Source organism: Melospiza melodia, chromosome 7, assembly GCF_035770615.1.
Source record: "Melospiza melodia melodia isolate bMelMel2 chromosome 7, bMelMel2.pri, whole genome shotgun sequence".
NCBI classification, from domain to species: domain Eukaryota; kingdom Metazoa; phylum Chordata; class Aves; order Passeriformes; family Passerellidae; genus Melospiza; species Melospiza melodia.
In genome coordinates, this window is record NC_086200.1 from 26,561,314 (window position 1) to 26,588,895 (window position 27,582).

A 27,582-nucleotide genomic window follows, 5' to 3' on the forward strand; every position below is an offset into this window, starting at 1 on the left:
TGAACCACATGGCTTTTAGGGAACGCAGTTGCACTCTGCTGAGACGCTATTTTTAAACCGGTGACGGCTCCGGCGATGTTCCGAGCGTGCTGCAGACAGGCACGGCACGGCCCGGCCCGGCCTGCTGGGGGCTGCCCAGGCAGCTCGGGGGGTTCAGCTCCCCTGGCTGTGCCCCAGGGTTCAGGGGGTGCCCCCCGGCCAGCACAAGGGCAGGTGACAGCGCTGCCTGCAGGGACACGGCCTGAGGCTCCCTTTGCTCCGGTGGTGGCCGCTGTGGCAGAGGGGACACACAGCCACGGCCTCCCGTGCCCTCCCTGAGGTGTCCCAGCACTTCCACATCCCTGCCCTGCTTGGCAGCTGAGGCTGCACAAACCATCACGGGCTGCCTGGGCACAGGGGTGGTGCCAGGGAGGGTGAGGACAGTGCCCATGTCACAGATGGAGCATGAGGACACTAAAGGGTCCCCCCAGCTCCCTCCTGGGTTACTGCAGAGACTCTGCCAGCGGGGAAAAGCCCCTCTTGCAAGGCCACTATGCCTGGCACCACTCCCAGTTGTGCCAGTGGGAGGAACTGGTGGTGTACTGGGTCACCCTCCCCTCTGACAGCTCTCATGTCCCCAGGGACAGCAGCCTTGAGCCCGTGGTGGGCAAAGGCACCCAGGTGAGGGATGGGGCCAGCTCTGCCCCCCGGTCCCTGTCCCTGCCCCGCTCCAGCAGTGGCATTTCCAGGGCCCCTCCCTGGTGGTGCCAAGGCAGTGCTGAGCGGTGCCAGCTGCCACCCGCCGGGCCTGGGGGGTTATTTTTAGCCCTGGCTGGGGATTTGGGTGCTAAGCAGCCGGCACCTCACAAGCTGATTTGAGCACTAAGCTGAAAAGCTGGGGACGTGGCCAAGGCAGGCAGGGATCCGGCCCTGGCCCCCACCGGCCCCCAGGGCTGGGGAAGGGGAGCTGAGCCCTCTGCCAGGGGTGATGGGAGAGCCTGAGGAGCTGCGGGCTGGTACCCCCGTCCTGCTGCCTGGTGCCAGGGGTGCCAGGGGCACTGACAGGGGGGAATGGGGCTCTTGGATCCCCTCCAGGCCTGGGGGCTGGCTCTGGGAAATGCCGCCGTGGGCCGGGCGAGGCGGGAGCCGGCCCCAGCCAAAATCAACTCAGGCCCCGCCATTCCCAGGCTCCGTGCGCTGACGGACGCCCCAGTGCCCGGGGCCAGGGCAAACGGGGTGCCATCCACCCCCCCAAATCCTCCTCTTCCTCACACGTGTGCTCCTGCACGTGTTTTTCCTCTGGGACTGTTTTGGGAGCAGCCAGGAGCCTGCAGCAGCATCCCCTTTGCTCAGAGGCTGAGGCTGTGGCGGGGCCAAGGTTGGGTTTGGCTCTGCCTTGGGCACGGAGCCAGCACCTGGAGCTGGAGCCGTGGAGATGCTTGGGGCTGGTTCATCCCACTGGGGCGATGCTGGGCAGCACCCACAGCATCTGTGCAGGGAGAAATTGGGGTGCTGAGCTGCCCTGGGAGCTGTGGCAAAGGAGGGATGGCAGGGCGAGACACTAGAGTGCTGAGAGTGCCCTTGGCCTCAGCCCAAAATTCTCGCTGCGTCCCCTAACCAGCTCTTTGTCACCTTCATCACCTCCTGCCCATTCCTTGTCCCCCATGCTGGGGACACCAGCACGGTGACATGCTGTGGGTGGCTCATCACAGCAGTGAGTGGCAGGAGGGCTGACCTCGGCCTGTCCCCCCGTCGCCCCTCAGCAGCTCCAGGGTGGTGCCCGCTGCTCGCAGAGCCCGCAGCCTCCCTGCCGTGCCAGCTGGCTGCCAGCCCTGCCTGGCACCGGGGCCTGCCCGCTCCTGCCCGCACACGCCAGCAGCAGCGCCGGGCCCAGCCCCGGTGCTCAGCACCTGTGCCAAGGAGGGCAGCCCGACCCTGCCAGCCCCTCATGCCACACTTGGCCCTCGTGCCACCATGGGCTCGTGGCACCCAGCACCGCCACGCCTGGATGGGCACTGTGGATGCAGCCGGGCCCGCTCCCCTCCCGAGGGAGCCGCAGCATCTCCGGCTGTGCCCGGGCTGGTGCTGGTGGGTGTTTGGCAGACGGGCTGGAGGCGGCTCTCGGCACTGTACCTGTGCCAAGCAGGCGGCTCCAAATGCTGCTGATGCCAGCGGGGCACGGCTGGACCCCAGAGGGAAAGGATGGGGGGGAAAATGAGGAGCAGCCCCTGCCCTGGTCCTGCCAGGCAGGGTTAGGGGGGTTCTGGTCCTGCCAGGCAGGGTTAGGGGGGTTCTGGTCCTGCCAGGCCGGGTTAGGGGGGTTCTGGTCCTGCCAGGCAGGGTTAGGGGGGTTCTGGTCCTGCCAGGCAGGGTTAGACGGGTTCTGGTCCTGCCAGGCAGGGTTAGGGGGGTTCTGGTCCTGCCAGGCAGGGTTAGGGGGTTCTGGTCCTGCCAGGCAGGGTTAGGGGGGTTCTGGTCCTGCCAGGCAGGGTTAGGGGGGTTCTGGTCCTGCCAGGCAGGGTTAGGGTGGTTCTGGTCCTGCCGGGCAGGGTTAGATGGGTTCTGGTCCTGCCAGGCTGGGTTAGGGGGTTCTGGTCCTGCCAGGCAGGGTTAGGGGGGTTCTGGTCCTGCCAGGCAGGGTTAGGGGGGTTCTGATCCTGCCAGGCAGGGTTAGGGGGGTTCTGGTCCTGCCGGGCAGGGTTAGGGTGGTTCTGGTCCTGCCATGCAGGGTTAGACAGGTTCTGGTCCTGCCAGGCAGGGTTAGGGTGGTTCTGGTCCTGCCATGCAGGGTTAGGGGGGTTCTGGTCCTGCCAGGCAGGGTTAGGGTGGTTCTGGTCCTGCCAGGCAGGGTTAGGGGGTTCTGGTCCTGCCGGGCAGGGTTAGGGGGATCTGCAGGAGAAGGAGGCGGCAGCGTCCGGCCCTGCCGTGTGGGCTTCCCAAGCTGCTCGCCGTTCATTTCAGAGCTTATTAAGAGCTGGGCTTTGTCAATAAGGCACCATATAAAGCACATTGTTGTCTCTTAGCAACCTTAACTAGTTTAAGAAGAATTTTGTTTGGTGGGTTTTTTTTTTTTATTTTTTTTGAATATAGAAGAAATTCACCAGGAAACGGCTGCGCCAGCCGGGTTCATCCGGGAGCACCCGCTCTTCCCGCACGAGTCAGCGGCTCAGCACAATGGCTTGGCCACAGCTCCAGCCCCGGCTCCCGGCGAGCAGGGCCTGCTCCCAGTCACAGAATGGGAGCACAGGGAGCACTGGTGGGAGCCTGCTGGGCAAGGACACGGATCCAGGACGGCCATGCTGGTGATGGGGACATCACCAGGCTCTGCCAGATCCCCCCTGGGCAGCCTGCAGGAAGGGAGGGGGTGTGGAGTGATCCTGTACCAGGTTTGAGGACAGGAGGGAGCCCAGGCCATGCCCCATTGTCCCCTGTGTCCCCAGCCCTGGCCCAGCACAGGAGCTGATGGGGTGGGTGCCGTGGCCAAGGGCACCAGGCAAGTGGTGGCAGAACCACAGGTCCTCCACTCCTGCCAGACTGGCACCAGAATGGGTGGAGACAGGGCTCCCACCACATCCCTGCCCGGGCTGGACTGGGATAACTGGGCCCCAGCCTGTCACTCTGCGTGGTGCTGGAGCTGGTTAATGGCAAACGGCGCCTGGGAGCATTAACCCGGGCGGGGGGGTGGGAAGGGGGGGTACAAACAGGCGCTGAGGGTGAATCTGCAACCGCAGGAAGTCAGTTATTAATTCGAGGGAGACGTTTTGCCCCTTGATTTACTGTCATCAGGCCTTTATGTAACGGCAGGGCACGGGTGGGCAGTGCTGTGGGGAGGGGGTGGAGGAGGTGGGGTGCAGTCCAGCACCCCCCAGTGCTCCCTTCTGCTGCCTCCTGAGCCCCCCATGTGAAAGGAGAAGGGCACCAGGGTGGGAGCCCTGTGTGCCACTGTGTGCCAGGGGAACATGGGGACCCCGAGAGAGCCCTGTGCCTTCCCCTGGGACTTCCTCCTCGCCCCCCCCCGGTTCTCAGGCTGGGCCCGGCAGGCTGTTGACATGGCTGGGGCCTCGTGTCCTCATGTCACCTCCTGGGCCGGGGGACAGGAGCTGGCAGAGCAGCTGCCGCCTGCGCGGGGCTGGCGTGCAAGCAGGGGGGTGTTTGTGCACGGATGCACTCGCACATGTGGATGGAGGTGCACGTGTGAGCACGTGGGCACGTGCACATGCCTGTGCGTGTGCAGATGCGCGTGCAGGCGGGGGTTTAGCACGCGTGTTCAGGTGTGTGTGCGCGCGCACACATGTGCAGCGCCGTCCTCTCAGCACACACCACCGCGCACACGCTGAGGCGAGGAACACGCGTGCACACGCAGGGGACAGGGGACACGCAGGGTGTGGGACCCCCAGCAGCCCTGTGGCAGCGCTGGGCACACGGCAGCCCTGTGGCAGGGGCCATGGGACGTGTCAGAAGCCCAGGGCTCTGTGGCAGGGCGACACGTGGGGCTCCAGGGGACACAGCAACCCTCGGTGCCGGCTGGCGGGTGGCCCGGGCGGGAGAGGGCTGGGGGATGCAACACTCCCCTGCCTTCAATTGGCTGAGCGATAAATAAATAAAAGGGAATTAAATAAATAGAGGCGAGTCGGTTTATATAATCGCTGGTACAGTTTGTCCTGAACCTCTGCACGGATTAGAGAGCTGGCACCGGCCGTGGGTCATTAGCAGCTGGGCTGAGCCCCCCCAGCGCGACTGCCCCGGCCCCGGCCCCGCCCCGGCCCCCAGCCTTGCCCCCTATTTACCGATCCGGGTACTTTTTAACGAGAAACCTTGGCAAGGGCCGAGCGCGTGTGTGTGAGCATGTGTGAGCTGTGCAAACGTGCACAGAGGGGCACAGGGCTGTGTGCGGGCACTGCCTGTGCCCAGGTGTGCCTGAGCAGGTTGGTGTGCGTGCAAGGAGCTCTGTGTGTGTGTATATGTGAGTGTGTGTGTGTGTGGGTGTGCACAGAACTGTGTGCATGCACATGTGTTTTCAAGTTTGGGTGCATGGGGGCCAGCACACACATGTGCCTCAGCACGTGGTGTGCATGTGCAGACGTGTGTGTGTGTGTGTGTGTGCGTGTGGGTACCTCACACCTCTGTGTACAAGCACGTGTGGTTTTTTCCCCCTTGCTCAGGAAAGCACCTTTCTCCCACAGCTCCAGTTTCTTCCTGCATGCTGGAGTGTTCCTGCAAAACCTTTTGGTTTCTTCCCCGCCTTTTGGAGCAGCACTGGGAGGTGTTTGTTGGGGTGTGTGGGGAGCCCCCTCACAAAGTGTGGCACCCAGGGCAGGAGGCATCAGTGGGCCCCAGGACACACTGGGTGCCAGCTGGCCAGGGTGTCCATTTAAACACCCCCACACCCCCCGGGCCCCCTGTCACCCACACACCTCGACTCCCCTCCTCAGCTGCCCCAAATTCTCCGCGTGGCCATGGCCAGCGGGAACCCCTGATGTCCTCAGCTCATCCCGAGCTGTCCCCGCAGTGCCCCACGGGGTGCGCCGAGCCCCGCACTGCCGTCTGCTGCCGGGGCTGAGTGTGCCCGTGCCCATGCCTGTGTCTGTGCCCGTATCTGTGCCCGCATCTGGGCCTGTGTCTGTGCCACCTCCGGTGCTGGTGTCTGTTCCACTGTCTGTGCCTGTTCTCATGCTGGTGCCCGTTCCCATGGCCATTCCTGTGCTGGTGCCCGTTCCCATGCTCGTTCCCGTGCCCATTCCCGTGCCCGTTCCCATGCCCATTCCAGTGCCGGTGCCCATGTCCGTGCTGGTGCCGGTGCCCGTTCCCGTGCCAGTGCCAATTCCCATGCCTGTTCCCATGCCCGTGTCTGTGCCGGTGCAGATGCCAGTGGCCGTTCCCATTGCCGTTCCCATGCGCGTGCCCGTTCCCCATGCCCGTTCCCATTCCCCGTTGCCATTGCCGTGCCCATTGCCATTCCCGTGCCCGTTGCCGTTGCCGTTCCCGTGCCCCTTCCCGTTCCCCGTTGCCATTCCCGTGCCCATCGCCATTCCCGTTGCCGTTCCCGTGCCTGTTCCCCGTTGCCGTTGCCGTTCCCCGTTCCCGTGCCCGTTGCCGTGCCCATTGCCGTTCCCGTTGCCGTTCCCGTGCCCGTTGCCCTGCCCATTGCCGTTCCCGTGCCCATCGCCATTCCCGTTGCCGTTCCCGTGCCCGTTCCCCGTTGCCGTCCCCGTTGCCGTTGCCGTTCCCGTGCGCGCTCTTCTGCTGCCACCTAGTGCCCCGCACGCCGAGTCCCCGCTCATCGCCCGTGGCCTCCCCGCCTGGGCAGTGCCCCGGCTCGGCCGGGCCTGGAGAAGCCACCTGCGCCTTGGGGACACCTCGGTGCCCTCTCTGGGGATGCCAACGGGCCCCAATGGCTTCGGGGTGGTCTCGGGGATGGGAAGCAGCATTGCCCTGGACACCGGGAGAAAGGCAGCAGGAGCTCGGTGCCCGGGAAGGGCTCGGTGGCACGGGCTGCTGCGATGGCTCTTGGATGTCCCGCCACGCCCTTCCCGCAGCCACCCCCATCTCACCGGGCACCGGAGGGGTGCAGCATCCTGTTTTTACCCACCACTGACCATCCTGGTGCTCTTTGTCCCTGAAGGGACCGTGCCATGGAGGGGCCACGGCTGACACCCAGCCCAGGCAGTGCCAGCCACTCCACTGCCACTGCAGCCGTGAGTGCCCGACCCGTGGATGCCACCACAGCGTCCCCGACAGAGCCATTCAGGGCAGGATGATGGAGAGCAGCTCTCCTGCCTCTCTCCTGCCTCTCTCTGCCTCTCCTCTCCTGCCTCTCTCCTGCCTCTCTGCTCCTCTCTCTGCCTCTCTGCTCCTCTCTCCTGCCTTTCTACTCCTCTCTCCTGCCTCTCTCCTGCTTCTCTCCTGCCTCTCTGCTCCTCTCTCCTCCTCTCTCCTGCCTCTCTCTGCCTCTCTGCTCCTCTCTCCTGCCTCTCTCTGCCTCTCTCCTGCCTCTCTCCTGCCTCTCTGCTCCTCTCTTCTGCCTCTCTGCTCCTCTCTCCTGCCTCTCTGCTCCTCTCTTCTGCCTCTCTGCTCCTCTTCTGCCTCTCTGCTCCTCTCTCCTGCCTTTCTACTCCTCTCTCCTGCCTCTCTCCTGCCTCTCTCCTGCCTCTCTGCTCCTCTCTCCTCCTCTCTCCTGCCTCTCTCTGCCTCTCTCCTGCCTTTCTGCTCCTCTCTCCTGCCTCTCTCCTGCCTCTCTGCTCCTCTCTCCTGCCTCTCTCTGCTCCTCTCTCCTGCCTCTCTCCTCCTCTCTCCTCCTGTCTCCTGCCTCTCTCCTCCTCTCTCCTCCTGTCTCCTGCCTCTCTCTGCCTCTCTGCTCCTCTCTCCTGCCCCTCTGCTCGTCTCTCCTGCCCGTCCCCAGCTCCCTGGGATGGACGGGCGCCTCGCCCTGCGCTCGATCCCTGCTGACTCAGGGGCTCGGCAGGGAATGCAGAGCCGGCCGAGGCTGTGCTGCTGCCGGCCCTGCCCAGCGACAGGGGCTGATCGATGGGGTGTCAGCGGAGATTCAGGCTCCTTGGGGCTGTGCTCAGGGACGTCTCGGCAGGAGATGCCGCAGAGGTATTTTTAGCCATGTAATTCATGGCTACCTCCAGCCTGATTAATTTTTTTCTCCCTTGGTCAATCCATCACACACTCTGCCCCGGTGGATGGATGCTTGGCGGGAGCTGGGCGTGCTGGGAGGGGCTGAGGCAAAACCTGGACACTGGGTCCGTTTCAGAAAGCTTCATTTGATTCTGTTTCCAACGGACTGAAACAGAACACCTGCATGAGGGAGCCCAAATGCTGAGAAAACCCTGCCTCAGGTGCCCCCCAGCAGGCCAGGGTGGGTGCAGGGGTGAACACCCATGAGGCAAAATTGGTTCTGGGACTGGACCAGCTCCTGGGGTGCTCCAGCCTTTCCCAGGACACTTCCCCAGCCATAGGTGCCAAAATGGGAGCCAGGGAGGGGCTGCAGCATCCCACATCTGTCGTCTCTGTGAAAGCATTTCCACTTAGGCCTGATTCAGCAAAACTGTGTTTTCCCAATTGCTGCTGCACCCAGGATGAGGACACACAGTCCTGCGGGCTGCCAGCACCTCCCAGGGATGCAGGCACAGGGGGTGGATCAGGCAGCTGATGCGCTGGTCCCCTCACTGGGAAATGTGAGCTTAGGGACACATTTCCAAATCAGAGCTGTCAAAGGACGTCTCTGATTTGGGCTTTAGGCTCCCGTTTGTGCCTGCACCCACCCCATTCTGCACCCTCAAACTCTGTGGGTGCCATGGCTCCAGCTGCCCGGGTGGGACCCAGCAGCTGTGGGCGCAGCTCAGGGCACGCAGCAGTGGGGTCACCCTGGCACCCCACGGGGCCCTGGGCTGCTGCCAGTGTCCCATCCAGCCAGCCCAGTGTCACCCAGCAATGGGGTCACCCTGGCACCCCACGGGGTGCTGGGCTGCTGCCAGTGTCCCCATCCGGTGTCACCCAGCAGTGGGGTCACTCTGGTACCCCACGGGTCCCTGGGCTGCTGCCAGTGTCCCTTTCCTGCCAGCCCAGTGTCACCCAGCAATGGGGTCACTCTGACACCCCACGGGTCCCTGGGCTGATGCCAGTGTCCCTTTCCTGCCAGCCCAGTGTCACCCAGCAGTGGGGTCACCCTGGCACCCGACGGGGCCCTGGGCTGCTGCCAGTGCCCCATCCAGCCAGCCCAGTGTCACCCAGCAATGGGGTCACCCCAACACCCCACGGGTCCCTGGGCTGCTGCCAGTGCCCCATCCAGCGTCACCCAGCAGTGGGGTCACTCTGGTACCCCACGGGTCCCTGGGCTGCTGCCAGTGTCCCTTTCCTGCCAGCCCAGTGTCACCCAGCAATGGGGTCACTCTTACACCCCACGGGTCCCTGGGCTGTTGCCAGTGCCCCATCCGGCGTCACCCAGCAATGGAGTCACCCCAACACCCCACGGGTCCCTGGGCTGATGCCAGTGTCTCATCCAGCCAGCCCAGTGTCACCCAGCAATGGGGTCACCCCAACACCCCACGGGCCCCTGGGCTGATGCCAGTGTCCCCATCCGGCGTCACCCAGCAATGGGGTCACTCTGACACCCCACGGGTCCCTGGGCTGATGCCAGTGTCCCATCCGGCGTCACCCCCGCCCCCGTGTCCTGGCGCGTCCCTGCCCGGCGCGGGCTGCGGGGGCCGCTCAAAGGAGCGATTTTGCGGCTCTGAAGCCCCGGCTCTGTTCGGCGCCAGGCAGGGAGGGCCCTGGGATGCTGGGGCAGCGTGGGTGCTCCCGAGGGAAGGGCACCGCGCTCTGCTGGGCACGGCGCTGCCAGTGCCCCCCACCTCCGGCCCTTTGATTCTGGCCCAGCCTCTTGCCCTGGAAACTGCGGCTGCCCACGGCAGGGTCGGGCAGGGCAGGGTCTGATCTCCTCTCCCTGAGCTCTGTGCCTGAGCCGCAGCAGAGCCAGGCACCATCCCTGCATGAGGAGGGGGACACCCCAGTGTCTGCAGGAATGGGTTTTTGGGGTTCCTGCAAGCCTGAGTGGCAGTGGCTTGTGCTTCCTGAATCTGCTCAGCCCGTTCTGCTTCCCATTTTCCTGGCCTGGGAGATCTGTGGGGTCCCTTGCAAAGGGTGATGGGCTCTTGGGAGCTTGGGGACTGCGTCCCCTGGCTCAAGATTTTGCTGTGAAGCTGCAGTTTGGTTCCTCTGCTTTGCAAAACCAGTCCGAGGTTGTGCCCAAAACTGTCTTAAATCCAGTTTAAGGCAATTCAGAGCCCCTGCCTTGGGCCAGCACAGGTGCTGGGGTATAGACAGACAGACAGACAGACAGACAGATAGACAGACAGGCCCCCTTGCTGGTGCCGTCTCAAGGACAGGAGCTGAAGGGATTGGACAGGGCTGGCAGAGGTGGAGGGGGCTCACACCAGCAGAGACCTTCATTGCCAAGCAGGGAGATGCTGTTTCTTGCCAGCAGCAAAGATTTCTCCAAAACCATGTGAGAAAAGCCCCTGGAGTGAGCTGGGCCAAGGACAGCCAGGTTGGGACCCAGGGCAAGGCTGGGATCAGTGGGAAACAATAGAAACCAAACCCCTGGAACAGTGAGATGACCACTGAGCACACGTGGGCCGGGGGTTCCACCCCAACCCTCCCTCCCTGCCTTGGTGCCAGCCAGGGCCGTGGCACAACCTTCCTGTCCTTGGCCCCAGGTCCCTCCTGTGCCCGCCATCAGCTTCCCCCTCCACAACCAAGCAGCCCAGGGGTCCCTGCAGCCCTGGCCCGGCCGCCCTCACTCACCATCCACCAGGTCTTGGCCCTCACGTCGTAGCAGAGCTGCCACCTCACGGAGCCCCCGGCCGCTGCCGCTGCCCTGCCCTCCTCCATGCCCGGCGGCTACCACGGGAGGGGGCTGGCACCATGCCCTGCTCCCGGGGCCATCGCTGACACCGCGGCCCCTCAAAAAGCGCCCAGGGCAGCTCCCAGCCCTGGGAAAGCGGCTGGAGGGAGGCGAGGAATGATCCCAGGCCGGGAGAGTCCGGGCTGCCCCCGGGGAGGCGGGGAGGCTGCTCGGGGTGGGCTGTGGGTGGCACTGCCGGGCAGGGGCTGTGCCAGCCGGGACACGCCACAGGGACAGCACCCACGTCAGCGGGACAGACGGACAGCAAAGGCATGTGCTGGGTGCTGGAGGGTGTGGGAGCTGCTTTGGCTTTGCCTGCCCAGGGAAGGGGCTGCTCCAGGTGCCACCCACAGCCTGCCAGCCTCTGCTCCGGGGACCCTGGCATGTCCCCGTGTGGGTGATGGGCGCCCATGTCACCTGTTCCACCCAACACACATGTGCTCAGATGGGGGCACCCTCCTTCTCCTTCTCCTTCTCTTTCTCCTTCTCCTTCTCCTTCTCCTTCTCCTTCTCCTTCTCCTTCTCCTTCTCCTTCTCCTTCTCCTTCTCCTTCTCCTTCTCTTCTCCTTTTCTCCTTTTCTCCTCTTCTCCTTCTCCTTCTCCTTCTCCTTCTCCTTCTCCTTCTCCTTCTCCTTCTCCTTCTCCTTCTCCTTCTCCTTCTCCTTCTCTTCTCCTTTTCTCCTTTTCTCCTCTTCTCCTTCTCCTTCTCCTTCTCCTTCTCCTTCTCCTTCTCCTTCTCCTTCTCCTTCTCCTTCTCCTTCTCCTTCTCCTTCTCCTTCTCCTTCTCTTCTCCTTTTCTCCTTTTCTCCTCTTCTCCTTCTCCTTCTTCCTCCTTCTCCTTCTCCTCCCCTCTAGCTCTGGGATGGAAGGGGGTGTGTGGGGGTGTCCCCTGAGGATCTGGGGAAGCTGTACCCCAGCAGAGCTGTGGGTCTGATCTCTGCTCCCAGAGCGGGGCAGGATCTGTCACTGGCCATTCCTGGCCCTGTCACCCTGGTGCCAGCAGGACCTGTGAGGAGCTCAGAGGTGCCTCAGGAGTCACATCCTCCTGGCCCCACTGCTCCCATGTGCGTTGTGGGGTCCCCCAAAGGATCCCAGTGGGGTCACATCTGTGCCCTTCCCTCTGAGCCTGCTCCCCACCCAGGGATGAGCCATCTGGATTCTGGGCTTTGCCAAGGGAATCCTGACCCCAGTAAGTGCTCAGTGCTCTCAGCTGTCCGTGTCACAATTTCCATTTAGCATTCCTTCTCCTGGGAATTGGGATTTCATTTGGAGTTTGGGGTCGTGGGCTGAACCCCCCATGCATGGCTGGACAGCCAGCTCTGGCTTTGTTATTCTCAGGGACAATCAGATCCTTCCCAGTGCTCTCTACTGGGACAAAGTGGTCCCTGCTGGGTGCCCAGCCTTCCCCCTGTGCCCCCTGTGCCCCCTTATGCCCTCTGTGCCCCCCGTGCCCCCTGAGCCCCCTGTGCCCCCTGCCCCCCTGCCTGCTGCTTGCAGACTTTCCAACCCCAGGGTTTTGCTGCAGGGATTGAGAAAGTTTTTTAGGAAGTCTGAGTTTTTGTGGTTTTTTTGGTTTTTTCCTTTAAAGCCCAGGAGTCATGGGGGAAGCTGAGTTTGTGCTGAGCTGGCGATTTGATGACATTTGGGGATATCCAGACAAGAAGCTTTGGGGATGGAGCCATGCCTGGGGCCCAGGGGGCTTGGGCACCACCACAGACACAGTGCCAAAGGATTTTGGGGTGTGTGGGAAGGGAAGCAGCACGAGGAGCAGGTTGCAGGAATTCAGCTCCTGGAAATAATTAATTTCAAGGCATGGAGATAACTTCCTGATTTACTTTTTTTTTCCCCTAAGCACTATTTTTTAAAAATCATTAATTTTGATCAAAAGCCAGGCCTTTTCTTGGGAAAAGAACTCTGGAGTTTCTCATGAACACTTTGCTTTCCAATGAGACTTTTTTTCATCCAAACAAGGGTTTGGGGCAGAAAATGAACCCAAAGCTGAGCCACGGTTGCAGCTCAGAGCTGGTACCAGGGCAGGAGGGTGGCACTGGGCAGCAATGGGTGCTGGGAGGGTGGGCAGACAGATTGAGCTGAATGATGAAAATCTCCCTGTTTGGAATCTTCCAGAATTGCTGCTCGGCTTGGAAAAGGTGGCTTTGAAGGGGTAGGTGATAGTGTGAGTGTGAGTGTGTGTGTGGGGGGGGGCACAAGCAGGCACGTGTGTGTGTGTGACACGAGTGTGTGTGTGATGTGTGTGTGTGATGTGTGTGTGTGATGTGTGTGTGTGATGTGTGTGTGACATGTGTGTGTGACACGAGTGTGTGTGTGACGTGTGTGTGTGACAGGAATGTGTGTGTGATGTGTGTGCGACTGGAGTGTGTGTGTGACATGAGTGTGACAGGAGTGTGCATGACACAAGTGTGTGCGACAGAAATATGTGTGACATGAGTGTGTGTGACACGAGTAAATGTGGGACGTGTGTGTGACACAAGTGTGTGTGTGATATGAAAGTGTGTGACAGGAACGTGTGTGACATGAGTGTGTGTGACACGAGTAAATGTGGGACATGTGTGTGACACAAGAGTGTGTGATGTGATATGAAAGTGTGTGTGTGACACGAGTGTGTGTGACTGGAGTGCGTGTGTGACACGAGTGTGTGACACCAGTGTGACAAGAGTGTGCGTGACACAAGTGTGTGTGTGACACGAATGTGTGTGACAGGAATGTGTGTGACACGAGTGTGCGTGACACGAGTGAGTGTGGGATGTGTATGTGACACAAGTGTGTGTGATGTGAAAGTGTGTGTGTGACACGAGTGTGTGTGACACAAGTGTGTGTGACACGAGTGCATGTGTGACACGAATGTGTGTGACACGAGTGCGACAAGAGTGTGTGTGACACAAGTGTGTGTGTGATGAATGTGACACGAGCGTTTGTGTGACAGTAGTGTGTGTGCACATGCACGTGTGTGATGACTGTGTGTGAGACGTGTGTGTGACATGACTGTGTGTGTGCTGTGTGTGTATGACATGAGTGTGACCCAAGTGTGCGTGGCATGAGTGTGTGTGATGAGTGTGTGTGACACGAGTGTGTGTGTGCGCTGTGTATGACATGAGTATGACGAGTGCATGTGTGACAGGAGCGTGCGTGTGATGTGTGTGTGTGACACGAGTGTGTGTGACAGGAGTGTGCCCGTGCCCCACGCGTGCCACACACGGGCGGTGCGCTGACGCTGAGCTGGAGGCAGCTCTGGTGCCGCAGGGCTGGCAGAGCAGGGAGGAGATGCCAAGGGATGGCACCAAAAACACACCGAGAGTCCTTGGTGGGCTGGGAGGAGCCTCTGGCGCGTCCCTGCTGTGGGGAAGGGCTCTGGGGTGTCTGGGGGGCCCCAAAGCTCCTGCCAGGATGGTGTTTGTGGGGGGAGCACGGTGGGAATGCCAGAGCTGGGGGTGCCACAAACTCCTGGTCTGTCACCAGGGACTCGATGGGGGTCTGGAAGGGCTCTGACAGGCACTGGGGGGCAGAGGGGGGTGAGAGCCCCCAGAGTGAGGGGAGGGAGGGAGGAGGTGGCCCCAGTGCTGAGCCCCACCCTGGCATGACCCCCACTCTGCCATTCCTGGGGCAGGGCTGTTGGGAGGCAGAGCCAGGAGAATGGATGTGCTGGGGAGGGGGCTGGGGCTCAGCCTGAGGAGCCGGGGCTTGCCTTGGCATCTCAGCACTGCCCGGTGACCCTGCCTCCTCTGGGTGCTCACTGGTGCAAAGCACAGCTCTCTGTGCCTCAGTTTCCCTGGCAGGAAGGGCTGTGCCCACTGCTGCTCACTGTACCAGTATCCCCAGGGCCTTGTTCCTGGAGGTGGCAGTGGGGCTGTCACAGCAGGGCCTTGTTCCTGAAGGTGGCAGTGGGACTGTCATAGCTGGGCCTTGTTCCTGAAGGTGGCAGCGGGGCTGTCACAGCTGGGCCTTGTTCCTGAAGGTGGCAGTGGGACTGTCATAGCTGGGCCTTGTTCCTGAAGGTGGCAGTGGGGCTGTCACAGCTGGGCCTTGTTCCTGGAGGTGGCAGCGGGGCTGTCACAGCTGGGCCCCCGTGCTGCCCACACTGGGTCACCCTGCCCGGGCTGTCACCCCACGGGGCTCCGTGCGCTCCTGTGGGAGCGGCAGGGCTGTGCAGGTGTGTGAGGGCACACGTGGGTGTCCCCCTGCCACATCTCCTGCCACCAGTGGCTCCAGTAGTGTGCTGTCAGGGGCTGGGGCTGCTCTGGGAGGGTCAGGCCCTGCTATCGTTTGGGGTCACTCATTAGTGATGAGGGACCCGTGCAAGGGTCAGGCCAGGGCACTCAGTCCCACAGGTGCCCTTGTGTGCACACCTTCCCTTGCTCTCTCTGCTTCAGTTTCCCTTGGTGTCTTTTCCTCCCGGTGTTCCTGATGCCACTTTCTGCTGGGCAATGATCCCATGGGAGTAACGTGGTGACACTTTGCTGGAGCCACCAGGATCAGCAGGTTGGCAGTGTGAGCCCATTACCTGGCTCCACGACAAGAGGAGTCAAACGGGGACAGGGTGAATCCCTGTCCGAGCTCGTGTCCCCAGGGATGGAGGTGGAGGTCCCTGCTTTACTCTCATGTGGGACCCCTCCCATGAGGGCCAGCACCTGGAGCTGGGTGCTGGTTCCTGTCTGGGACCACGGCAGCTCCTGCAGCCCCTGAGCTGGGATCACTGCTCACATCTGAGCCTTTTTGGGATGTCACATTTGGTGGCCAAGAGGAGAGAGGACACAACAATGAGAGGGGTGACAATGACAGTGCGTCCCTGCTCAGACCCATCTCTGAACATGCCCAGCACGGCCCGGGGGGGGCACACCTGTGGGGGTGCGGTAAATTCTGCACCCCAAAGCCACCCCCCCTTCGGGCAGGATACACGCACAGCTCCCCCAGCCCACCCTGCCGGGGAAGGGAGGGCACCACGGCCCCGGGGCTGGACGAGCGGGCCGGACCCACCCCGGACAGCGCCGGCCCCGCTTTGGGCAGCGCCTCCCGCCCGTTCCGCGGGGCGCTGCGGCTGTGCCGGGCGGTGCCGTGCCGAGCCGTGCCGAGCCGTGCTGTGCCGTGCCGTGCTGTGCCGTGCCGGGCGGTGCCGTGCCGAGCCGTGCCGTGCTGTGCCGTGCTGTGCCGTGCCGAGCCGTGCTGTGCCGGGCGTTTCGCGCTCCGTGCCGTGCCGTGCCCTGCCGTGCGTTCCGTGCTCCGTGCCGTGTCGTGTGGCCGTGCCGTGCCGTGTGGCCGTGCCGTGTGGCCGTGCCGTGCCGTGTGGCCGTGCCGTGTGGCCGAGCCGTGCCGTGCCGTGTGGCCGTGCCGTGCCGTGTGGCCGCGCCGTGTGGCCGTGCCGTGTGGCCGTGCCGTGCCGTGCGTTCCGCGCCCCGTGCCCCCCCCGGACCCCAGACCCGGCTCGGCCCCGGCGCCGGGCGGGGCTCGGGGGCGGCGCCGCGCGGGCGGGGGCGGCGGTGACGTCAGGCGCTGTCCGCGGTGCTGAGGGAAGATGGCGGCGCGCTAGAGCCGGGCGGCGGCCAGGGCCCCCCGCGCCCCCCGCGCCCCCCGGCACCCGCACCGCCGCCATGTCGCTGCTCTGCGTCGGAGGTACCGGGGCACGGGGCGCGGGGCGCGGGCCGGGCGGGGGGCGCGTCCCGCGCGGGGACGGAGCGGAGCCCGGGGCGGAGAGGGGGGAGCGCGGGCCCGGCGGGGCTGAGGGGAGCGCGGGCGGGAGGGGGCGGTGAGGCGGGGGGGCCGTGGGAACGGCTCCATTCAGCAGCGCCCGGCGCGTGGATTTATGAATGAACCGGCGGGGGCGCGCGCGCGGCGCGGGAGCCAGGAGCGGGGGTGGGGGAGGGGCGGGGGTGTGGGCGCGCCCTGCCCGCTCAGGGATCCCCGGAACCCCCCGGGATCCCCCGGAACCCCCGGGATCCCCCCGAACGCTGCTCCTGACCCCGAGCCCCGCCGGGAGGGACCGGGCTCCCTCCGCGCCTCCCGCCGCCCCATGGGGCTCCCCCCGGAACCCTCCCGGGCTCCCCTCCCGCTGAGGGAAGGGGCTCCCCCCGGAACAACTCCCGGGTTTCCTTCATATCCTCCCAGCGCCGTGGGGCGGGAGCTGCCCCCGTAACTTCCCTCTGCCGGGGAGGGAGGGGGGTCCCCTATAAACACCCCCGGGCTCCCTCCATCGCCCTCCCCCGCCGTGGGGAGGGGGCTCCCCCTTCGCCGCCCACCCCATCCTACCCAGCTTGCCGCCCCCTCGGAGCCCCTGCCCTTCCCATCCTGCTCCCTTCGCGTCTCTTCCCACACCCCCCTCAAGCACTGACCTCACCGTGCTCGTACACCCCCCCACCATCGCATCCCTCCCCATATACCCCCTACCCAGCCCCCCCAGGACCACACCCCTCACGCCTATCCTCAGGCACCCCATCCTGCAGATGCAGCCCTCTGCATTCCCAACCACCCCCTCATCAAAAATAACCCATCTGTGCCCCCAACACCCCACATCCACCCCCACCCCCCCAATTACACCCTGAAGCACCCCCAACCCCTAAAATCCCTCCACTACCAAAATCATCTACCCCCATCTATGTATCTCTACATTCTCTCAATCCCCCCAAAATCATCCTAACCCATCTATGTATCTCTGCATTCTCACTCCCCCAAACAGACCCTATGTACCCCAAATCCCACACTGTGGGGATTGAAACCCTAAATACGCCTCTCAGATTGCAGCCCGAGCCCCAGCCCCACCTCCTGCAGCCCCCTGTGCCCCTGCAGGTGTTGCCCAGCCTGGCACGGGGATGCTGGTGGGGGTCAGGGTACGACCTGGGGCTCTGGTGCTGTGTGCCCAGTTAGGGGAGCTGGTGCTGGTCTCCCATACTGGGATGTACTGGGGGACTGCACAAGGCAGGGTATCCCTGCACCCAGCACACTGAGCCCTGCCCACCCCAGTGCCCAAATGAGTCCTGCGGGCTTGGCCTCGGCCTCGCTGCTCAGTCTGGACTGAATGTTCAATGAGGGGGGACAGAAGTCGGGAGGGGTCCCTTTACCCCCTTCTCAAGGCCCTGTGACATCCTGGGGGGGATGGGGTAGCACTCGTGTGTCTTGGGGTCAGAGGATGGAGGTGGCAGAGGGACAGCTGGGACGAGGTGGGCCATAGAGTGTCTGGATTCCTGGATTCCCTCACCCCAGGTGAAATCTGGAGGAAATGGGGCTCTCCCGGTGCTGCCCGAGTTCATCAGGATGGAGGCTGAGCCCCTTCCACCCCCTGACGTGTCCTTGTCCTTGAGGTGTTGTCACAGCCCCCTCTCTGGTGGCAGTGCCACCGCTGGCGTGCCCCTGTGTGCCCCCCCGGCAGCCCCAGATTTCAGTACTCTCCTCTGGCAGGGGAAGTGCCTCTTTACTGCCACTCAAAGGACTGTCACATGCGGTGACACCCTCGGCGGCGCTGGGGGTGGCTGCTCAGAACAGCTCTGAGTGGGCTGGGGCTTCCCCCGGTGCCCGTCACCACTCGCTGCTCACGCTCCCCGCGCTATTCTGGGGGTCCCGGGGGTGCGGGTGCCACCCCAGAGCCTCCCCCGGCTTTCCCTGCCCCTCCTGGGGGATTTGTGCCAGGGCTGTCCCTGTGTGACAGGACTGGAGTGACCCGGCAGCGTGGGGTGACTGGGGACAGGAGGGGGTGTCTGGAGTGGCGGGAGGCAGACGGACAGATGGACAGGCGGGCGGACGGGCAGCTGGAGAGGCAGATGGAGAGACGGAGGGACAGATGGATGAAGGGGATGGGAGACGTGATCACAGAGGCTGAGGGGTGGGTGGGTGGGTGGAGGGACAGAGGGAGAGGAAGGACAGAGGGGTGGATGGAAGGACAGACGGGTGGGTGGACGGATGGAGGGGTGCATGGAGGGTTGGACAGAGGGTTGGGTGATGGACAGACTGATGTGTGGGGCACAGACATGGGGATGGGTGTGTGGAGAGACCAGAGAGTGGGGTGGACAGGCAGAGGCATGGGTGGGTGGACAGAGAGGGGAGGGGACAGAGAGACAGGTAAATGGACGGACAGAGGGATGGACAAATTGTGGATGGTAGGAGTGGGTGGACAGACATGCAAAGGGATGGACAGGCAGAAGGGTGGGTGAGTGGAGAGACAGGAAAATGGACAGAGGGGTGGGTGGATGGACAGAAGGATGGGGGAATGGAGAGACAGGAAGGACAGAGGCGTGGGTGGATGGATAGAGGGGTGGGAGGATGGATGGACAGCAAGATGGATGGCAGATGGGTGGGTGGATGGCTGGAGCATGGATGGGTGGGTGGAGAGACTGGTAATGGACAGGCAGCAGGATGGATGTACAGAGGAATGTGTGGACAGGCAGAGGGAAGGACAGACAGACAGACAGGCCTTGGGGCATGCCAACAGCCCAGCCCAGTTTAATGCCATTCCCAGTCCAATCTCTGCCAGCTGCCTCCTGCCTCAATTTCCCCACGTGTTCAACACCCCCTGAGAGGAGGGAGATCACCCCAGCCTGGGGACACCCCAGCTTGCTGATGTCACATAAGTGTCACACTGTTCTCAGCTCCTTGCCCGGGGACTCAGGTTGAATTTAGCCCCAGGGTGGCACCCCAGGTCTCGCCAGCCCTGTGCCAGCTTTGGGGACCCTTTGATGGGTGGGAGGGCAGCACATCCTGCAGATGGTGACAGCAGGACTTCTCCCTGGCAGGAGATGACAGCCAGGAAAGCCACGTGTTCCCTGGGTAATTGTTTGTTCCTGTCAGCTCGGGTATTTTTGGAGCTTTTCCTTCCTCTGCTCTCCCGTTCCTTTTTGGAAGCAGCAGCTGGTAAAGAATAGTGGGTGCCCCTGGGCCCGGGGGAAGGGGGATCCCTGTCAGCCACAGGCAGGTTCTGGCTCCAAATTCTCTGTTAGAATAGAATAATATCAATTTATAATATGTAAAATAGAATGTATAAATACATTTATTTCATTTACATAATCATTACACACAGTGGTGCCAGCCATCCCCAGCCAGCCCCCAGGCTCCCAGCCTGGTGTCGCTCGAGGATCTTTGGGATCCCGGAGCTTTGTGCCAGCCCCCCAAGCGTGAATTCCCCATCTCTGTGGTTCCCTGGGAACGTGGCTGCCAGCGGCGTCTCTGCTGACCTTCCTTGGGGCACAAAGCCACCCAGCGTGTCACCCTTTCGGTGGCACAGGGCAGGCAGCCGGCTTGGAGGCTCCCCAGTTGTTTCCGAGGCGCTGCTTTCCCTTGCCTCAGTTTCCCCGAGGTTTCTGGTGCCTCCTGCCAGCCCAGCCAGGCACGTGGCGCTGGCGGCAGCCCCGCGTCCCTTCCGGCGCTGGTGGCGGCTGATAAGCGGTGGCGAGTGGCACGTCTCCGAAATCAAATTACCTTTGATGTCGCCAGGGCTATTTTCATCCCTGCTCGGTCACGTTGGTCCTGCACCCGCTGGCACCCGCGTCACTTAGGCGTTCTCCGGGTGCTGTGTCATTCCCTCCCCGCCCGCTCCCCTCCCCACGGCCCCGAGGACACCCCCGGGCATCGGCGGCGTCGGTACCGGCTGTGTGTTCCTTTTTTAATATTTATTTTTAAAATATAGTAGCTGTGGAAAGCAGCCTTCTTTATAAATGCTTGCTGGCAGAGGGAAATGCATCCTCGCCATCCTTGTTCCACATCCCTCCTGGGTGCCCCTGCCTGCCAGCAGCAGTGCTGGGGCTGGGGAGGCTGCTCGGGCTGCTGCAGGCAGGGAGGCTCTCCATGGCAGGGAGAGAGAGAGAGAGAGAGGGACCCTTCTAAAAATAGAAATATTGTGCTGAGTCGTTTGGAGTGCCCGGCCCCCTTTGCCCCCCACAGTGCAGCCACAGGCCGGGCACCGACCCCTCACCCAACGGGGAACATCGGGGCGTGTCAGCCAGGACCGGGGGGGTTCCCGTGGAGCAGGATCAGAGCGCTCCCTGCACCCCCAGTGGGCACGATGGGAACCAGCCCCACAGTGCCTCCGCGGGGGAGACACGGCTGGGGTGCAATGGGGATGTTTTGGGGCTGTGTAGGATTTGCGGGGCATCTCCTCCACCCCTGGGGCTGTTTTGGCTCAGGGAGGGTTACAAGCACCGACTCACCCGGTTTCCTATGGGAAATGTGGGTCAGTGGTTTGGGAGAGTCTTAATTAACCCTGGTCCTGCTGGGCTGGTGCCACCCAGATGGGACTCGAGTGGGGAACAGCGTGCCCCAGACCACAGGTTTTCCTCTGGATATGGATGGTAACATCATCTGTTTCTCCAAATAAATCCCAAATCAAAAGTGTGGGGTGAGGGGGGGTAACACCCCCTCAACAACCCTTAACCCCTGGTCATTTGGGGTTGCAAGCTGTCACACAGTAGCAGGTTTTTGGGGGAGCATTTTCTCCCCTCTGATGCCCACCTCCATCTCATGTGTGATCCCTCACCCTCACTTGGCGTGGGGGATCCCAGCACTTTTCCCACCTGACAGCTGGGGGGGTTTGGGGGACAACCAGGACTGGGGTCCTCCCACCCCCCTGACACCCTGGTGGGGATCCCCAGCCTTTTCCCAGGGTCTCAGCCTGATTTTCTTCCCTGCCTTTGTCCCCACAGTTAAAAAGGCCAAGTATGATGGGCCCCAAGGTAAGTGAGAGGGTGGGGGGAGAGGGTGGGGGGCTCTTGGGCTGCTTGGGTGTGGCAGGATCAGAGGAGGGGCTGGGGAAGGGGGTCAAGGGGACCCTTAGCTCTGGAGGCATCGTTTGGCAAGCTGGGGACACACACACACAAATGGGGGCGCCCTGGACAGAGCGGGGGGCTCACACCCTCCCAGCCCTGGCTGGGATCCCTCCTGGGACTGGGGTGCTGAGGGAAGTGTGTGTGGGCTGGCAGGGGGCAGTGTCGGGGAGGGGGGGACACACTGGGGGTCACTTCACCCTCTGCTTGTTCCCACAGAGAAGTTTAACACCTACGTGACCCTGAAGGTGCAAAATGTCAAGAGCACGACCATCGCAGTGCGGGGCAACTTGCCCTCCTGGGAGCAGGACTTCATGTTGTGAGTGTCCATGGGTGTGCAGGACTTCATGTTGTGAGTGTCCATGGGTGTGCAGGACTTCATGTTGTGAGTGTCCATGGGTGTGCAGGGCTTCATGTTGTGTCCATGGGTGTGCAGGACTTCATGTTGTGTCCATGGGTGTGCAGGACTTCATTTTTTGAGTGTCCAGGGGTGTGCAGGACTCCATGTTGTGAGTGTCCAGGGGTGTCCATGGGTGTGCAGGACTCCATGTTGTGAGTGTCCAGGGGTGTGCAGGACTCCATGTTGTGAGTGTCCAGGGGTGTGCAGGATTCCATGTTGTGAGTGTCCAGGGGTGTGCAGGATTCCATGTTGTGAGTGTCCATGGGTGTGCAGGATTCCATGTTGTGAGTGTCCGTGGGTGCGCAGGACTTCTTGTTGTGAGAGTCCATGGGTGTGCAGGACTCCATGTTGTGTCCATGGGTGTACAGGACTTCTTGTTGTGAGTGTCCAGGGGTGTGCAGGACTTCATGTTGTGAGTGTCCAGGGGTGTCCATTGGTGTGCAGGACTCCATGTTGTGAGTGTCCATGGGTGTGCAGGACTCCATGTTGTGTCCATGGGTGTGCAGGACTCCATGTTGTGTCCAGGGGTGTGCAGGACTCCATGTTGTGAGTGTCCAGGGGTGTCCAGGGGTGTGCAGGATTCCATGTTGTGAGTGTCCATGGGTGTGCAGGACTCCATGTTGTGTCCAGGGGTGTGCAGGACTCCATGTTGTGAGTGTCCAGGGGTCCCCTGAGCTCCCCCATCCCTGCTGCTCCCCCCTGCCCCCATAAACAACACGGGGAGTCCCCCACTGCCCTGAGCCCAGATCTGAGGGGCTCACCTGAGTCCTGGCAGTCCCTGAGAGGACAGGTAGAAGCTGGGGTGGTCCCAGGAGGCTGCAGAGACCTGAGGGGGGTTCACTTCATGGGGGTAACCTGATCCCTTTCCTGTCCCCAGTGAGATCAATCGGCTGGACTTGGGCCTGACTGTGGAGGTGTGGAACAAGGGGCTCATCTGGGACACCATGGTGGGCACGGTGTGGATCCCCCTCCGGACCATCAGGCAGTCCAATGAGGTAGGAGGCAGGCACAGGCTCAGCCCCAAGGGACATGTGCCACCCCAGCTGTCCTTTGGGCCAGGCAGAGCCTTCCCCATCCTGCCTGGGGCCACACCCTGTGTGCTGGGGTTGTAGGGAAATGAAAGGGGGCTCTGGGAGCTCTCCTCACCCCATTGCTACCTGACAGGAGGGCCCTGGGGAATGGCTCACACTCGACTCCCAGGTCATCATGACAGACAATGAGATTTCAGGCACCAAGGATCCGACCTTCCACCGCATCCTCCTGGACACGCGCTTTGAGCTGCCGCTGGGTGGGTGCCCATCCCCGTCCCCATCCCCAGGCTGTCCTTCCTTGCCCTCAGCCCCAGGGCTGCCCATGAGCTTTGGAGCCTGATCCTCAGCCCCAAAAGCTTGAGGGCTGTTTTGGGGGGTCTGTGCACTAACTGGGGTCTTTGCCCTCGCAGATATCCCTGAGGAGGAGGCCAGGTACTGGGCCAAGAAACTGGAGCAGCTCAACGCGATGCGGGACCAGGATGATGTGAGTGCTGCCAGGCCTGGGGTGAGGGGGCAGGGGCAGTGCTGCCAGCAGGAGCCCTCACCAGCCCCTCTCTCCCCAGTATGCCTTCCAGGAGGAGCAGGAAAAGCCTCTGCCTGTGCATGGCTCACAGTGCTGTAAGTGCTGCCCTGTCCCTGCCCCGCTGGGGGACACCCACACCCTCCCTTCTCCCCACTCCCACACCAAGGAGTTTTAAGGGGTGGGCTCCACATCTGCTTTGGGGCATTGGATCCCAACCAAGTAGGGTTTAACTTCACCCCATACCCAGTCCCCATCCCCATTCCTGTTGTCCTTCCTGTGTCTGCCAGTGTTTCTCTGCTGTCTCGCAGCTCCACAGTGGCTGAGCCTTCCTGTGTGTGGAGGGGAGCAATAGGAGCAATGGGGCTGATGAGAGCAGTTCCACTGGGGCAAGGGACAGCAGGCTGGTGTTGGGGGCTGCTGGATGGGGGCCCTGCAGAGGTATTTGGGGTGCCAGCTCAGTTTGTCCCAACACATGCCTCAGTTCCCCTTCTATAACCACCCCAGGGGCATGCATGGTTCAGTGCCCCTGTGCCCAGCCCCAGGCCCCGTCCCCTGTCAGTGCCACCATGCGTGGCCATAGCATTGTCCCCAGCCTGGGTCAGTGGCACCATGCCCACACAGGCACTGTCTCCAGTCCAGCTTGGTGTCATCATGTTCAGGCCCAGGCAGTGTCCCAGTGCCAGTGTGCCCCATGCTGGATGCTGTCCCCAGGGCAGTGTCCCCAGCCCAGTGTGCCCTCTGGGGAGATGCTGGTTCCTCCCAACCAGCTGCCTCCATCTTTATTGTCTCTGCCCCTTTCTTTGTAGGCAACTGGAATTATTTTGGCTGGGGAGAACAGCAGAGTAAGTATCCTGCCCACTCCTCTCTTCCCAGCCTGGGGGTCCCCAGCACATCCCTCTTTGCCTGTCCCAGGGCTCAGAGGACCTGGAGCTTGGGTCTAGCCTGTGGCCTTGTGCCACGACTCTGTACTGGGAGAGGACAGTGTCACCAAGTGCCCTGTCCTGGGCAGGGCTGTCCCCGTGGGCTGGTGGGGACATGGCACCATGGGGCTCTGTGCCCTTGGGGTGTCCCAGTGGCAATGAGCAGCTCAGGCTTTGCCTCTGTGGTGGAACATTGGTGGGGCAGAGGGAGGGTCCCTGCCCCCATCCTCTTCCTCCTGTATGTCCCAAATTCCCCCTCCACCTCCCCCTCATCCCCCCAAACCCCTCCTGTGCTGATAACAGGTCAGCTCACCCCTCATCCTGCCCCGGGCCCACCTCCCCAGCACGGTCCCACAGCGGTGGGGACACAGTGGTGTCCTGAGGGCTCTGTGCAGGGTCGGGGGCAGACTTGGGCCATCCCCTGCCCCGCTCACTGTGGCCCCCTGCAGACGATGACCCCGACAGTACCGTGGATGACCGGGACAGTGACTACCGCAGCGAGACCAGCAACAGCATCCCCCCACCCTACTACACCACGTCCCAGCCCAACGCCTCCGTGCACCAGTACCCCATGAGGCACCAGCAGCAGAGCTCCCGCGACTCCTACACCGACTCCATGCAGAGCTACGAGATGGACTACTCGGACCAGGCTCCCATCAGGTACAGTGGCCACAGCCAGCTCACCCTGGGACCGGCTCTCTCAACCTCCCCCGCAGGTGACAGAGGCCAGCGGGTCCCCAGGGGGACGCCAGGGATGGCGCTCCCAGTGACAGAGGGAAGGATGAGGTGAGGAAGAGCGGGATGGTGCTGGTCCCATCCAAGCCTTTCCTTCTCACTGGGAAGTTTTGAAACTCTTTTGGGTCACTGCCCTCCTCTGTCCTCACCGGGTTTGGGGCCCCCCACCCCTGGCTGTCCCTGCTGGGAGCTGGGCAGTGCAGCATGAGGTGGCTGGGGGCACAGACTCTGGTGGCAGAGCCCACCCCAAAGTGCCAGCCCCCTCCAGGTGTTCAGAGCCTCCCTGCCAGCGTCCCCACGGCAGCAGGGGGTGGCGGGTGGCGGTGGGAGCTCGCTGACCATGTTCCTCTCCTCCCCTGGCAGACGCTATGGTAGCGTAGACTCTGCCGCAATCGGGCGCAGCGACGCTGAGTCCGGTTCTGAGTCGAGCAGGCGGACCAGCCGCCAGCCTTCCCTTGAGAGCAGGCGGTCCCTAGAGCTGTCCGATAGGTGGGTCCCTCCCTGTGCGTGTGCCGTGTGCCGTCGCAGAGTGCTGTGCTCGGTCCTTGCAGCCATGGTGAGGCCAACACCAGTCCTGGCAAGGGCGGCCTTGTGCCACCCTCCCCGCCCCGAATCAGCCTCCTGCAGGGACAGCTTTGGGGTGCTCCAGGTGTGCCCCCAGCCCCTCTTGCTGCTGCACCCCAGTTCATGGGGTGACATCCCGGCATCCTGGTCCTGCTTGCTGGCACTGCGAGTGTCTGGCAGCGCTGCTGCCTGTTCCTTGTCGTGTCAGCGGGTGTGGGACTGGGCCCTTGGGGACTCAAATGCCACTCCCCGTTCCTGGTCACCTGCCAGGGTGTGCCTGTCTGGGCAAAAGCTTCACGCAGTGATTTGGGATCCTGCCATGTGCCAAGAGCGCCTCTCCCAGCTCTGGCCAGGATCAGGATGGGGAGGTGTGGGGTTTCCAGGTGTGAGCTGTGTCTCCTGCATCCCTGTACCCCGAGTGCTCCTTCCCAAGGTACCTGGGTGATGTCAGTACCCCTCCCAGCTGGGACCAGCCTGAGCCATCCCCCAGCACTCTCTTCCCTGCGGTGTCCCCTGGCTTCCCCAGCCTGGCTCAGCCACTGTGGGCTCTGCCAGCCCAGCCCCTCACCTTTGTCCCCTCACACACCCCCTGAGCCCTGGCTGCCAGTGCTGGAGACGTGGTGTCGGCCTCTTCCTCGGCATGTCCCTGTCCTGTCTGCATGTCTGCTTCTGTCAGCCTGTCCCCACGGAGCCACGGGGCTGCCCTGTCCCTGGCAGCCTCCCGGGCCCCTGTGGGCCTCCCAGTGCAGGCAGCTGTGAGAGGAGGGGTCTGGGGGGGCACATGGGGCGGGGGAAGGAGTCTGGCCTGGCAGCAAGGGCAGAGAGGGGCCCCCAGGCAGGGATGGTGTCAAGGCGAGTGAGGGGGTTTTGGGGGTGTCCTGGGGTGGGGGTGCTTGGGAGGGCTGTGCAGAGCACGGGTGACAGATCTGTGTGTCAGGGGCAGGACGGGGTGAATGGCAGCAGCAGGAGGCAGGATCTGGCACCCCTGGCTGGGATGAGCCCAGGAGACAGACGCTGTGAGCCCACCCCACTGTCAGCCCAGGCACGGGCAGGCAGCTCAGAGTGCCCCTCCTGGGGGGCTGGTTCAGCCCATGGAGTCTCCTGGTTCTGTGCCTTCGGCTCCCCATGGGAGCTGCACATCCTCCCGCCCCTGGGGCAGGGCCTGGGGCTCTGCCTGGGTGCCACGGACCCACGGGAGCCCTGTCCTTGTGTCCCCTCGGCCCGCAGCCCCACAGGCAGCAGCCGCTACGCCTCGTCGGCCGAGCTGAGCCAGGGCAGCTCCCAGCTGAGCGAGGACTTCGAGAACGAGAGCCTGCGGGACTCGGAGCTGGACGAGAGGGACGGCGACTCCTACCACTCCTGCCACAGCTCCGTCAGCTACCGCAAGGACTCCCCCCGCTGGGAGGAGGAGGAGGATGATGATGATCTCTACCTGGAGGAGGAGGAGGAAGAGTTCATTGAGGACTACAGTGAGACTGAGGAAGGCTACCCCAAGGAAGAGGAGTTGGAAGAGGAGGAGGAGGAGGAGCTGCGGGAGCAGGACACCTATGAACCCCCTGAGCATGAAACGTACCCACCACCACAGAAACCCCTGCCACAGCAGCCACAGCAGCAGCAGCAGCAGCAGCAACAGGTCCTGCAGCAGCAGCAACAGCAGCAACAGCAACAGCAGCAGCAGCAAGCCCAGCTGGTGCCACAGCAGAAGCCTCAGCAGCAGGAAAGGAAGGAGGAGAGGAAAGAGGAGAGGAAGGAGGAGAAGGACACCTCTGCTCCCCAGGAAGCCCCTGAGGCCCTCCAGGCCCAGCGGGCAGAGGAGGAAGTTCCCCTGCAAGAGGCAGCCCCGGAGACGGAGCCCCCAAAACCAGCTGAGAGGTAGGAGGGGAAGCTGTGGTGTCCCTGGGATGGCACTGTGCCTGCAGGCACTGAGGATGCTCTGGAGGTGCCTCAGGGATGGTGCTGGTGCTTGGCACAGGAGCAGGGACTTTCTGCTGTGTCTGGAGCTTTTCCAGGTGCCTGAGCCACCGAGGTGGGGGAAGCTCCCTTTGTGCCACCAGGCAAGAGCCAGCACCCTGGGCACACTGCCTGGGCCCAGCCAGCCCCTGTGCTGAGCATGGCCCAAGGTGTTCAGGAACCTGCTGGGGTGCAGGTTTATAACCTGGGACAGACGTGGGGCTGGGGGAATGGAATATTGGGCTGTGACTCCTCTCCTCTGGCACAGGCTCTTGGCACCCTGGTGGAGCTTGGTCAGAGGAGGAGATTTTCTTTACA

At 62.8% G+C, this 27,582-nt stretch overlaps 1 protein-coding gene across 1 annotated transcript in view; it reads left to right on the forward strand.

The window, feature by feature from the left end:
- The first annotated feature begins 15,933 nt into the window (after positions 1 to 15,933).
- The window catches only part of LOC134420631 (protein unc-13 homolog A-like), a 45,022-nt gene continuing 33,373 nt past the window's right edge, over positions 15,934 to 27,582 (forward strand). The window contains 10 exon segments of the mRNA XM_063160823.1: positions 15,934 to 16,012; positions 21,022 to 21,051; positions 21,361 to 21,460; positions 22,419 to 22,536; positions 22,706 to 22,829; positions 22,983 to 23,056; positions 23,136 to 23,190; positions 23,902 to 23,937; positions 24,465 to 24,675; positions 26,542 to 27,186. Of these exon segments, the coding sequence (XP_063016893.1) occupies positions 15,991 to 16,012; positions 21,022 to 21,051; positions 21,361 to 21,460; positions 22,419 to 22,536; positions 22,706 to 22,829; positions 22,983 to 23,056; positions 23,136 to 23,190; positions 23,902 to 23,937; positions 24,465 to 24,675; positions 26,542 to 27,186 (1,415 nt within the window). The 5' untranslated portion in view covers positions 15,934 to 15,990.